General features: G+C 34.8%; 1 protein-coding gene across 7 annotated transcripts in view; it reads right to left on the bottom strand.

Annotated features, from left to right (window-relative positions):
• The window catches only part of LOC139135985 (uncharacterized), a 127,621-nt gene that overhangs the window by 64,821 nt on the left and 47,413 nt on the right, over positions 1–15,387 (bottom strand). The window contains exon 6 of one of the 7 annotated variants that reach the window (XM_070703804.1): positions 14,801–14,859. The exons of the other annotated variants lie outside the window; for them this stretch is intronic. Coding sequence (XP_070559905.1) covers positions 14,801–14,859 — 59 coding nt within the window. The remainder of the gene's footprint in view (positions 1–14,800; positions 14,860–15,387) is intronic. 7 annotated transcript variants of the gene reach the window in all.

Genomic DNA, 15,387 nt, shown 5'->3' with positions numbered 1-15,387 from the left:
AATGAACAAATTCGAAAGAGGTTTAGGAATAAAGAATTCTGGGCTCTGGCACGAGCATTTTCTGAGTACAATGTCAGGCATAAAACAAGGAAAAGATCTAAACAAATGGAAATTCATAATTTGAAAGAACCAGAATGACATAACCTGAGTAAGATCCATAGTAAAAACAAGACTTGGTAGTGATTAAATAAATTAGCACTTCACTATTTAGGACCTGTGAATATAACAGATTTTAACAGTCAGAATGTAATTAAAACAAAGTACTAGTGTTGAGATGTTTTTCACTCTGATTGTGATACTGGTATCACTGGTTGCACCCACACTATGTACGAAGCCAGGACACTGATAAAAAATGAAAGCAAATGAATTTGATGCTTTAAACAGATATTACTTTAAGCTTATTTTGGACTACATTTGTCCATATAAATTACACAAAGGAAATACAGATACTGTGATACAAAACCGCCTCTCTAGACCATTTAAATATAGCATTGTATATATATATATATATATATATATATATATATATATATATATATATATATATATATATATATATATATATATATATATATATATATATATATATATATATATTTTGGACTACATTTGTCCATATAAATAACACAAAGGAAATACAGATACTGTGATACAATACTGCAACTGGTGTTGGATATACTATCAGTATATAAATTCATTCGCTAACCATGGAAGATCGATTTCTCCATAGGTTACATACAGTGTGGTGTAGTAAGACACACACAGTTTACCACAATCATGCAAACTCTGTCAGACAATTAACAATGAGTGAGGTGTACATAAAAATTTGCTGGAATAATTGCAGTCATAGTAATCATTTGATGACATCAGATGTTTATCCTTGAGATATCAGTTTCAGTGATTCAGACCAGGAGGTGCAGTCACAAGGGAGATCTCACAGAAAAGGCTTGGTGGGGTATGTTATTCCCCTGCTTTTCAAAGAAAACATGACAGCAGAGGTGTGAAGGATTTCCAATGAAGGTCTCCTGATGAGCATTATTTTTAATGACCTTTTAATAAGTGAGAGTAAAGTTGTATACAATGCAAGATCCGAGGTACATGAATATTCCACATTGATTAAGGGTCATTAGCATAGAATTTTAATACCGAAACAATGCTCATTAATGTAATCTGCATATTTGAATAACATTATACCTCGTATCTTGCACTAATGAGAAGTGAGAGTAAAGTTGAAGCTCATTTGTTGATATTAATGACATATGAGCTCCTGTCAGGGGTTTCACTAAGTTTTGAAATAGTGGATTAAAATAGAAAAGTAGGTGGCTTGCAGCTGCCACGACCGTGAAGCGGTCATCGGGGGAAGGTCCAGGAGGGGCTTGTTCCCCCTACTGGCCGAAGGCCGGAAGCCCTGGAAAATCAGCTAAAAATCCACTTGTTACAGCTCACAGTCACTTGAAATTCTATTTTCAGGAGTATTGCCGGCAGTGTTCCAGAACAATTTGTGTTCATATCATAAATTAAAGCTATTTTCCTGGGAGATTAAATATGATAATTCATATTAAAAATTATAAAATGTGGTAATGTTGACTATATTTTGAACAAAGAAAACTAAAATCTAGAAATAGCTTGACAATATTGCTAAGTAAAGTAAGAACCTTGAAGAATGGTATGAGAATCGATATGTTATGAACCTCCATGCTTTTAGAAGGTAAATCACGGTAATTCATTATTATTAATGAGATAAATTTGATATTGTAGATGATATTATACAGTGTTTCATCCAGACAGGGGATGGGGATTCCCCTCATGTTGACATGTTGGCATCCCAAAGTAATTTGTTTGGGGGGAACCAGCCCCCCCCCCCCCCCCCCCTCCCTCCCCCCCCCCCTCCCCCCCCTCCCCCCCCTCCCCCCCCCCCCCCCCCCCCCCCCCCCCCCCCCCCCCCCCCCCCCCCCCCCCCCCCCCCCCCCCCCCCCCGAAATGGTGCCAATTACACTTTAGATATATATGTAGAACACATGAACTGGTGAAATTCCACCTAAAGTTTTAAAGGAGAAAATACCCCCTGTTGATGCCATCCTGGATGAAACACTGATATTTTATACACGGAAAACGAGAAACTTTTCATTATTTTACTATGTAATGCTTAAAATTAAGAACCCTGATGTTGGGTATGAAAATCTGTAATTGAAGAACTCATATATCACTAGGGAGGTAAAAAGGATTATTTATTTATCAATAATGATTAAAAATAGCGTCAATGACACTGTAGCTCCCATCCTGGACTATTTAGTGTTTGTTCTCTGGTCAGATATTTGAACATGTGTGAAAGGGATAAAGTGCATGAAGTGAAAATACTTAAATGTAATGTAATGGAGACAGTGAAATATGTTTAATGTATTTATTCAGAATATAAAATGGAAAAAATACAGAATTAGATATATCGAATACTGTGATACAACCAATAACTCAACAAGTCATTTACAATGACATAGTCCCCACTTGTAATAGGAGTATTAGTCTTGATGGGGCAGGAAAATGTGGTCATTAAGAAGTATCACTGGAGTGTATATGTTGAGATCTATGGGCACATAGGTCTATGTCGTTGTTCCCAATTTGAAACACATGAGGCATGTCTAAGTTATGGTTCTAAATCGGGAAAAAAGATCAGACCTCTAAGCAGTATTGGCCAGCCAAGAAATACATATGCGCATTATAAATGAGGTACAAGATGTGACATCTTACGGTCTAATATCCTATCAAAATTGGAGGGTATAGAACTTGTGGTTACTGAGATATGCATATATATGTATAATCAAGGTCAAAGGTCATCGAGGTCACATGACATTTTGAAAAAAAAATTATATTGCTAATTAATCCCTATTTGCCAAAAAATCAGACCTCTAGCTCTATTCCCTTGCCCAGAATTAGATGTGTACATAATGAATGAGGTAAAGCATGTGTTGTCATAAGGTCTCCCATCCTACTAAATACACAGGACATAGCACTTGTGGTTACTTATTTATTGACATAAACATATATTTTAGGTAAAAGGTCATCGAGGTCACACGACATTAGGTCAAAAAATTTCTCTCCTATAGTTATCCCTATATACCAAAAATCAGACATCCAGCTCTATTGGCTTGCTCAGAATGAGATATGTGCATAATTATTGAGGTACAGTATGTGGTGTCATAAGGTGTCCAATCATACCAAATATGAAGGGTTTAGCACTTGTGGTTACTGAGTTATGGACAAATATGTATATTTGAGGTCAAAGGTCACCGAGGTCACTTGTCATTTTGTCAAAAAAATTGTATTGCTAAGTTATTCCTATATACCAAAAATCAGACCTCTAGCTCTATTGGGTCGCTCAAAATTAGATATGCGCATAATTAATGAGGTACAATATGTGGCGTCATAAGGTGTCCCATCATACCATACATGAAGGGTGTAGCATTTGTGGTTACTGAGTTATGGAAAAATATGTATATTTGAGGTCAGAGGTCACCGAGGTCATGTGACATTTTGTAAAAAAAATTGTATTGCTAAGTTATACCTATATACCAACAAGTCATCGTTGATGACACAGTCCCCACTTGTTAATGGGTACTTTGATTACATGTCCTCAGAGAGGATAGAGTCCTCTTCACTAATTAGGTCTGTGATAAAAATACTTTGATACAGATGGCGCTCAATGGCCAAGAATGAGTTCCATGGTGATGAAAACAAAACCAAAGTAGGCCACCATCCTAAAGTTCATAAAATGAGTCAACTAGGAATTAATCAACAGGATGTTGCAAAACATTTTTGCATACAATCCTAACACTTAACAGATTATCACTTGTACCATATTTCATAAAGTTTGATGCAGTATTTACAACACTATGAGATCAACATCTGTATCAAGTTTCATCAAATTTGACGTATTAATTTGTGGCTATATCACTCTAATCAGGAAAGTTAATTACATATGCAATTACAAATTAATTAAAATGACACTGATAAATGTCTTTTTCAATGTTAAAGCAATGTGAGCTTAACATCTGTACAAAGTTTCATGAATTTGATGCAGTATTTCTTGACATATCAGCCTATTTACGAAACTTCAATAATTGACATGTTACTGCTACATGACGTGAAACAAATTGACAAGCATATGTATGAAATAGGTCAATGTCCTTGTACCAACTTTGAATGATACTGGTGGCAATATGTCTGAGTTATGGCTCTGTACATTAGAAAATTGTAACAAAATCACCGCCATGCAGCGATATTTGATCTTATTGTTTAAAAAATCAACACGTATATGTACGACATGAGTCAATGTACATGTACCAATGTACATGTACTTTGAATAAGATCAGTTGAGACTTGCCAGAGTTATGGCTCTCGACATGAAACAACCATAACAAAATTGCTACCATGTGGCCATATTGGACCATCTCGTGAAACCAATCGACATACATATGTATAAATAAGTCAATGTCCTTGTACCAACTTTGAATAAATTTGCTTGATACATGTCTGAGTTATGGTTCCGGACATGAAAAAATCGGAAAAAATGGCCACACGGCGGCCATATTGGATTGTATCACAAAACAAATCAATGTGCATATGTATGACATAGGTCAATGTCCTTTTACTAAGTTTGAATAAAATCAGTGAATAAAATCTGTTGAGACGTGCCCAAGTTTTGGCTAAGGACACGAAAAAATTGTAACCAATATGGCTCCCATGCAGCCATATTGGATCATATCATGAAACAAATTGACATATATATGTATGACATAAGTCAATGTCCTTGTACCAACTTTGAATAAAATCGGTTGAGATATGCCTGACTTATGGCTCTGTACATGAAAAAATCGTTACAAAATGGCCGCCTGGCCGCCATATTGGATCGTATCACAAAACAAATTGACGTGCATATCTATGACATTGGTCAATGTCCTTGTACAAACTTTGAATAAAATCGGTTGAAACATGTCTGAGTTATGGCTCTGTACATGAAAAAATCGTTAGAAAATGGCCGCCTGGCCGGGGACTAAAAATCAGACCTCTAGCTCTATTGGCTCGCTCAAAATTAGATATGTGCATAATTAATGAGGTACAATATGTGGCGTCATAAGGTGTCCCATCATACCATTTATGAAGGGTGGTAGCACTTGTGGCTACTGAGTTATGGACAAATATGTATATTTGAGATCAAAGGTCATCAAGGTCACATGACATTTTGTCAAAATATCCGAGATATCTGCGTGAACGGATGGACTCACGGATGGACGAACAGACGGACATGACCAAATCTATAAGCCCACCGGACTTCATCCGTGGGGACTAAAAATTGTGTCACTGCATCCTTTTTGCAATATGAATACGATGAGAAACTAAATTTTTATTTTTCGTGGCCTTATACATGGGAGTCTATGGAGATCTGCCTTATACATGGGAGTCTATGGACGTGTAAACTAAAAATATGCAAATTTCACCACGATTTGCCCAAATTTTGGAAAGGTCACTCCTATGCACTTCCATACCAAGTTTCAAATCAATCGGACTTGTGGTTTCAGAGAAGAAGATTTTTTGACCAAAAATGGGAGAAAATTACAAAAAAATTCATGAAAAATAGCAAGTCCAAGATACTGACCCAAGATGTGCACAATCATTTCATATCAGCCCAAAGTACTTACATGCTAATTTTTCATGTAATCTGCTCAGTGGTTATTGAGTTTTTTCAAGTTTGACTGTTTTTACATTTTTTCACTTAATTTGCATATTTTTGGCAATGACAACTTCATTTGAACAAAATCTCATCTACAGCCCATCATCCACGTACACACCAAATATCAAGATGAATGTACAGCGGTTTTGGAGTTTTTGATGTTGACGGACAGACATACAGACATACAGACATACAGACATACAGACAAACATACATACAGACATTTCAGGAGTCAGCCATTTCAGTAGCAAATAGAATTGTCTGTTGCAATTCCGATTTTTATTCAGGCAATACACGCTAGACCATGCTATACGGCGATCTTAGTAGTGACAAGTCACTCATCTACTTAATTTTGCTTCACATAAAACCCGTTGAATAGTTTGATTACACAGCTTGTGATACTTGTCCGAACTATTACAAGAGGTAAAAAATGTTTTAGCAATGAAAGAGTCCATATTTTCTAAAAAGTAGCCGGCGAAACCGTGAAAGTAACTGGTCAATTTCGCTGGCTGCCAGCTCTTAATGGAACCCCAACATGTGTGTGTCAATACCCCAGCATTTCTCTCAGCACATTACCAAGAGTTTTGAGCAAAATAATTCAAGACGTCAAACCATTATGGGAAAATAAAGACAATTGGTAATGAGGTTTATTGAAACGTCTGAAAGTTAGTATTGTTCTTACTTTGTGTTTCTTAGGGCATTGCAGGGTCTGAGTTTACTTTCTGCAAATACAGGGGAATTAGCCCGAGGAAACTGTGTTCACACCATTAAATTTAGTTCTTTGTTTGAGAATGGCGGGACTTGATTAAAGGGGAAGTTCACCAAGGATGATTTTTACATATGTGCTAGCTTTGTGGTCACTTACCCCGGAAAAGCTATTTCGCCATTTATAACTCGCAAGATTTTTTACAAACATAGGGCCAAAGTCCCTGAAGCTACTATAGACATGGATACAAAATTAAGTATTTCCTGACTGTATGAAATTATCTCACTAAGGTCATCCTAGGGACATGTAAACCAAATATTAAAGCTGTCTGACCAGCGGTTTTGAAAAAACAAGCGACTCAACAGTTGACAGAGCTCTGCTGTGTTACGTAGAGAATAACCTTTTGTGACACATGTATTGATGAAAAAGGTGGATATCTTTGATAGCTCATTTCAGGATGGCCTGACCAAAAACGGAAAAAATTCCGTAAAAATACAGATTTGCATATTTCATCAGACTATATTAGTCTATAATAGCAAATAAACGAGAGTTAATTACATTCTAATTAAAGTAAACAAGACTTGCTCAAATCAAGATTAACATCATAAAAAAACAGCATATCTGTCAGGTTATAAAGAATCTTTTAATTATATATCAGTATTTTCATCCTATTAACCAAGCACATTTTAACTTTCAAATTAACATTGTAAGTAAGTTCTGTTGAATCAGTTGAGACTGTACGTACTCAGAGAAAGCACACTGAAGAGACAAATGTTTGAAACTTAAGAAGTTCAAGGTCATCAAAAGCATTACAAGGAATCATGTTACACTTTCATTGCACTGTTTACACAGATTGCATAATTGCTATAAATAGCACATGAGGAATCTTACAGCCCAGCTTTACCATAAAAACCCTATCACTTTGACCACTCTTTTAATTGACCACTCTATTTTTTTCCTCAAAAAGTAATCTTATTTTATCCTTACCAAGTCAACCATAAATGGAATTAGAACTTTTTCTATCTCTATTTATTTGACCACCCTATCATGACAAACTATTATGAGCAATTTCTTTTAGATAACATAAATGGTGGTTCAGAATATATCAAGTTGGGATTCAGGAAAGTTGCCTTTACATGTTTTAATCCTCAATTCACTATGAACTGTCAAAAAAAGTTGAACTTTCTGATAATTCCACGCTAAAATTATTTTGGCTTTGATGATTTCCTAATTAATTCAATTATTTAAAATCATATTAATTATTTTTTTCTGGGTGAATTGATAGGGTTTATACAGTACAAGAATTACATACAATGTAAGTCAAACTTTGACCAAAAATGACAAAAAAATTCCTTAAAAATACACATTTGCATATTTCATCACAATTTGAACAAATCTAAGTTGGGTTATCCCTAGGGACCTGTATACTAAATAACAAAGCTGTCTGACCAGCGCTTATGAAGAAGAAGATTTTTTACCAAAAACACCTTTTTTGGCATTAATTTGCCTATTTTCAACAATATCAAAAAATTAAAAAAAAACAGTTTCTCAAAATCATATTTTTCATCTACACAACAAATATCAAATCAGTAAGTACTGCGGTTCTCAAGATATTTGAGTGGACGGACGCCTCACAAACGGACATACATACATACATACATACATACATACATACATACAGACTGACGACGGACGCCGGACGGATACCCATCCCAATAGCTTCTATAGACTATAGTCTATAGTAGCTAAAAACCAATAGAAATAGTACAGGAAGTTGCCCATGTAATTTGAATCATGGGAAAAAAGCTCCAAGCTTGGGGCTTGCATAATGTGATATGGAAGGGACTATTTTCCCATGGTTATGGCATTGTCCACTCATCAAGTCTGTGCGTATTAACATAACTTTTGTTTATACTGAGTATCCTTGCATACAAGATGATTCACTTCTAATAAACTGTCCACTGTCTGATTTTGTGTCGCTGTTTACCACTGTGTTACTGTGTGGACAATGTGGGGGCCATACCCGTCCGGATGATTGTGATTGTGATAAAAACAGATACACATTAACAAAACAATGTTGCACACAATTAGATGAGAATTGCTGCAACTGTTGATCACACTAGGACATATTCAGTGGTATAAGATACTGGGGATGACGCAGAAGTTACTTGCTAATTTGCATACAATGAATTTTCCTATTTAGGGATATCTGAAATGACTCGATCAAAGTTGACAAAACTTGCTTTGTAAATCACAGATACTATGATATCATTTTTGAAAGTCATTTAGCATAGCTAATTACTAATTTGCATATTTAACAATCTTTCTCAGGTAGGGATACAAATGTGAATCAACAGCAAAAAAGTTGATGAAACTTGCAATGTACATTAAAGATACAATATTATAACATTAATGAAAGTTTCTCAGTATGCGTAGATCAGCTAATTACCAATTTGAATATTGACAAATCTTCCTAATAAGGAATATATATCTAGATTGACTTGATCAAAGTTTACTTAACTTGCTATATATATTGGAGATGCCATGCTATAACATTATTGAAAGTTATTTAGCATTTTTACTTCAGCTTTTAATAATTTGCATATTTAACATTCTTTTATAATTAGGTATATACATCAGGATTGACTTGATCAAAATTGACGAAACTTGCTTGCTATAACAAGTGGTGATACAATGACAGCAGTCAAAGAAATTAAGATTTTTATTTCAGCTAATTCTATATTTGTATTTAATGCACTGTGTTGCCTATGATGTTGATCATAACAATTTCAATGAAGTTGCAAACTTGTAGCAAAAGTTTCAATTTACAGGCAGCTGCAATAAATACTGAAACATGGGAGCATTTTCATTTCGTACATGTATCTGGTTGTAATACTCACTGATAAGCCTGTTTGTTCTCATTGTATAGTGTGGCGTAGTGAGACACACAAAGTTTACCGCAATCATGCAAACTCTGTCAGACAATTAACAATGAGTGAGGTGTACATAAAAATTTGCTGGAATAATTACACTTATAGTAATCCTTTGATGACATCAAATGTTTATCCTTGAGACATCAGTCTCAGTTATTTGGACCATGATTTGCAGACCACATGGGAGCTCTCACGGAGGAGGCTTGGTGGGGTATGTTATTCCCCTGCTTTTCACAGAAAACTCGACAGCAGAGGTGTGAAGGATTTCTTATGAAGGTCTACTGATGAGCATTATTTTTAATGACCTTTTGCTGAGTGAGAGTAAAGTTTGTAAAAAACAAGAAACAGAAGCCATTGTTAATGACAAAGTTGTTGTTATTGCATTATTTTGAGAATACTAGTAATTGCACTGAAGCTCATTTGTTGATGTTAATGACATATGAGCTCCTGTATGTGTGCGTCAATACCCCAGTATATATCTATCATTATATCATACCAGTATATCGATGGCGCAAATGCAGCAATCTGATTGGTGGAGACGTGAAAATAACCATGGTATATTGGCGATATACCACGGTTGGCACAAGCGCAAATTTTCGGGTAGAGCAAAAATCCTTTTGTGACGCTCCATGCCAGAATTTCAATATACTGTTTTCAATATACTGTTATGATATAATAGCAATCAATCACACCCAGCTGGGGTACACCACTAGATTTTGACAAGTTCACTTCATATATGCTCTCGCTCATGCATTTATGTTGCTCATGCATTTATGTCGTGAACTGGTCAAAATCTCATAGTAAACAGTTGCTGGGTGTCCTGTTTTGCTTAAGTATAACACCTAATGAAAAATACGGATAAATATGATTCATAAAAAAAAATATGGATGACCTCTCATAATACTGAAAATAGAGAAAGCTGTGGCTACAAAAATTACAAAATTAATGCATACCTTACTTATCATTGTATAATCAGTCAGTTATTGATGAACTGTAGAATTGAACACATACCTTTGACATGATTTATGAAGTTCTGCCACGCTTTGATATAAACAGTCAGACTTTTTACTGCAATACTTTTCAGGTCTACCACTTGAAGAAGCTAATTTTAAAGCTCAAGGAGTGAATAACTTTAGTTTTCTTTCATTTAAAAATTAAAGTTTTCCCCGTGGATGCAATATGCTGATTTTATACTCATTCTAACAAACCTCTATGGCATCTCTGTGAATCCTTCTTTTTGAAACATGTCAGATTAGTAGATCAGAGAAGAGGTTTTGACTAAAAATGAGAGAATTAACCCAAATATTACATACTGCAAAATTTTGTCACCATTTGAACAAAAAAGGTTGGGTCATACTTAATAGCTTATTGACGAAATATGAAAGCTTTATAAGTTTCAGAGAAGAAGTGACGAAGGAGTTGACAGATAACTATAGAAAACAATCACCCATGTTATAACCTTCGTGTTCTTGACAGCAGAGCATAAAATCAATGTAGAAACCAATGTATCAGCCATGAAACCTATGCCATTTCAATTTGTAGACTGCATTACAATTTTTATTAAATGTACAACAATATCATATAGGGCTCAGCCCTTGGTGTCGAGCAAGCGGTTAAGATTAGAAATTTTATTTGTATTGATTGATGATTAGTAATAGTAAAGGATAAAATAGAATTAATTGTTACTTGCTATATACGTTTGTACGACCACTATGCCCAGTTTACTCTCTGATGAAAACAGTTCACACATGTACACAATGTCAGACCCTGCAGGTAGGCCAATAGATTTCCTGTTTAGTATGTAAAAATGTTGGACATAAATTGGCAATTTTTACCATGACAATAACCTATTCTGTTTAACAAGGGATGTATTGTGCCATCATTATTGTTGGAATAGTAATTGCACTGCCCAACTTCCAATTGCAAGCTGAAAACTAGCGTTCCGTCTAAAAACTGTCAATTTTTGCATCTAGTTATTGACATAGAGGGCGCTTTTCTAAAATTCAATCCCAGCATTCTTTGCGTATGTCCTCGTTCATATGCACAACAGTTTCCTCTCTTTCCTAATTTTTAGGCTTAATATTAACGATATTTTGTATCAGTGACAAGGTGGATAATAATATTTACAGGCTAATAAAAGAGATATATTTTATTCATGGCATGTTATAAAATAATACTTTGCACGTTTTGTATTTGCTTATTTACAAGCACTCAAAACCAGATATGAACTGAAAATGCTCACGTGATTCATTATTATTGCAGTTATGTGTAAATTTGAACCTTTGGCACATGTTTGCAAGTTCATTGAAAGTATTATGATCAACATAATGAACAATATTCACCGCCGATTAACTCTAAAAGATCATGAAGTATACAAATACGTAATTAGCTAGAATAAAAACACCCTCTTTGACTGCTGTCATCGTACCACCACTTTATATAGCAAGTGTAATTACCTTTAGCCAAGTCCTTCAAGCCATATACAGGTACCGTATGCCAAACTGTGAAACCTCATTAGATATGCAAATTATAAATCAGCTGACATGAAAATGTGAAATGACTTTCAATATTGTTTCAACCTTGTATAATCATCAATGTACACAGCATGCTTTGCCAACTTTGATCAAGTAAATCCCAGTATATATCCCTAATTAGAAAAGATCATTGAAAATGCAAATTAAGAATTGGCTGAAGGAAAAATGCTTAATGACTTTCAATAACGTTGTATCATAGTATCTTTAATGTATATAGCAAGTTTCATCAACTTTGGTCCAGTCAATTCAGATATATATCCCTAATTAGCAAAGTTCATTAAATATGTAAATTAGGAATTTGCTGAGTAAAAAATGCTTAATGATTTTCAATAATGTTGTATCATAATATCTCCAATACATGTAGCAAGCTTTGTCAACTTTGGTCAAGTCAATTCAGATATATATCCCTAATTAGGAAAGTTCATTAAATATGCAAATTAGGAATTGGCTGAAGAGAAAATGCTAAATGACTTTCAATGATATTGTATCATAGTATCTTCAATACATGTAGAAAGTTTGGTCAATTTCGATCGTGTCAACTCAGATATATATCCCTAATTATGAGTTCATTAAATATGCAAATTAGCAACAATCAGACTTTCATGTCAACCCTTAATGATTCCCACTGCTGATATATCTTGGTGTGATCAACATTTGTAGCAAATCTCATCAAATTGTGTGCAGTTGTTTTTAATGTATATCCGGTTTTTTTCTAAAATCATTAATTATGCAAATGAGCAAAAAGTATGCAAGCCACACCCACCAAAAACTATTTAGTTCTTGCCATTTGCTAACTAAATCTATATACCAGATTTGATTCTGATCTGATCAGCCGTTTTTGAGATATCGGACCAACAGACAGACAGACAGACAGACAGACAGACAGACAGACGGACAGACAGACAGACAGACAGACATCACTGCGACATATGCTCACGTGTGTGAACACGTGAGAAAAAAAATAGGGAGGTGCCAATGAATTTAGTTTGGTAAACTTCCGGATACTCGCATAGTATATTATGAACCTGGGCAAGTGTAGTCAGTAAGCTGCTGGCGCAACTACTATCACAGACAAAGAATTCATATATGCACTGTCTCTTTGACACCATGACCATGTGGATTTGGGAAGTGACCTGTGTGCAGCAATTATTGAATTTTGAATTTAACTGATACAAAACTTGATGTCCATGGGGGAGCTTGTGACTAATTTTCAGGCATCTCGTTTAAATATGGTAAATTTCCAATCCGGTTTGAACTCACAATGTACGGCACCCAGTCACCTAGCGAAGAAGCCACAGACAAATCTGCTTGGCCAAATCCTCACTCTCAATATAAAAAGTGGTTCAATAACAAAGGTACCCGATAGAAATGATTTCTGAATGTGCAAATTAGTCAATTTTCTGAAAGTCAATGCTCAATGACACCCGTTGTGACTTCTCCTAATACTACCGTGCATGTATCTTTGAACTGATACATCTGCAATAAATAGTCTCGCATTCAGGATCGTCTGAGAGCACAAAACAATCATTAAGTAGATAATCACCGTGCAAGCTATTTGAAAGCTGACAATTTCTTTAACTTCCAGTCACGTGTGCTTGTTGTACTCTCTTGCTCAGTATAACCTGGCTATTGAAGTTTGCAGTTTCAAAGAAATGACAGAATGAATAGGGGAATCTTTTCAGAGATGGGGTAACGAAGCATATTCTTCAGTGTATTATCATTTTCAGTGTGCCTTATCACAAACACTTGAAACAGCTGTTAACATCACTGCCTAACAAGGTGGGCAGGAGTGCAGGTTTCTGTCCTTCGGGGTTGCCTGCCTAATTGATGTGGATAAAAGATCATGTCAGGATTTGGAAGATAACAAATGAACTCAATCAATACAAAATTTTGTGAAACTTTTTACTGATGACAATCTCAGAACATTATATAATGATACTGTGTGTCGTGTCAATTATCTGCTGATTTGCATTTAAGCATTGAGCAGTGTAAAGTTAACAAGCAGCTCACTTACATATTTAATGAAGTTTAGTTATTAGTCATATAACTCTGAAATAACTGCACCAAACTTGATGAAATCTCCTGCAAATACTGATCTGGTAGATATCTGACTGTGTTGTGAAGCATTTAGTAGTGTGAAGCTAATTAAGGGCTCATTTCCATATTAAATGAACTTTGTAATGAGTGATACAACTCCGAAATTATCACGACAAATATGGTGAAACCTACAGATTTTGATCTGATAAGTATCAAATTGTCACATGAAGCACTGAGCAGTGTCAAGTTAATAAGCAGGTCATTTGCATATTAAATAAAATTTTGTAACTAGTGATTTGACTCTGAAAGTCTTGTGTGAAAGTTGATGAAACCTACTACAGATTTTGATTTGACAGATATCTGATTGTTCTGAGAAGAATTAGCAGTGTCAAGTTCATCATTGGCTCTTTGCATATATTACAAACTTTGTAATTAGTAATAAACCTCTGAAATTAGAACACCCAATTTGATGAAAGATGTTATAGATATTGACTGTTCTGTAAAGCATTAAGCAGTGTCAACTAATTCATGGTTCCTTTGCATATATTTTGATAGTAATAATACCTGTGAAATTACTACACCAAATTTGATAAAAGTTACTTCAGATATTGATCTGGTAGATGTCTGATTGTACTGTGAAGTATTAATGTCAGTTTAAGAAAGGTCTCATTTGTATATGTCATGAATTTCTGTAATTTGTAATTTGACAACAAAACTATTTTGCCAAACTGTATGGAAGCTGCTATAAATGTTGATATAACAGATATCTTACTCTTCTGTGAAACGTTTAGCCGTGTCAATTAACAGCTTATTTACATATTTAATAACCTTTTATAATTACAAATACGAAACAAAATTACTGTACCAGATCTGATTAGACTTGCTATATACCGGTATATGCAGGTGACAGATATCTGGCCTATCCTGAAAAATATTAACAAGAGTCCTGTCAATAAATTGCTAAACTACAGTGATTTTATTGAAAGTTGCAGAAGTTGTTGTCCACTGATTTAAACTATTTAATTTTTATGCTAAATACTGCTCTAAAAATATCTCCACTTATGACTGATTGAATTTCCAGAGAGTTCTGAACATGACTAATTGATTTAAAGGTCATGAAAGACAGTGATTAAGAATGTACTAGATTGGTAGACTTTCAGAATGTTCTAGTGGGGTAAAATGACATATATAACAGCTAGCATACCAGTACATACATACATCGAGAAGCCACTGATTTACCATATATGCTCTCTTTGGTATATATACATATACCAAATATAAGCTAAAAATCATCTGGAATTTGCATCATGTATTGGAATGAAATGATTTGTTTTCATTGTGCAAATGTTCCATCAATACACATTATCATACCAGTATATTGACATTGCACATAAATGTCTTAGTATTGATAGTGAAATATCATTACATTATTTCCAATCAATTGCTGCAAAA

Source organism: Ptychodera flava, chromosome 6 (assembly GCF_041260155.1).
Source record: "Ptychodera flava strain L36383 chromosome 6, AS_Pfla_20210202, whole genome shotgun sequence".
Lineage (NCBI taxonomy): Eukaryota > Metazoa > Hemichordata > Enteropneusta > Ptychoderidae > Ptychodera > Ptychodera flava.
Note: the sequence above shows the minus strand (reverse complement) of the source record. Positions and strands in the feature narration are given on the sequence as shown.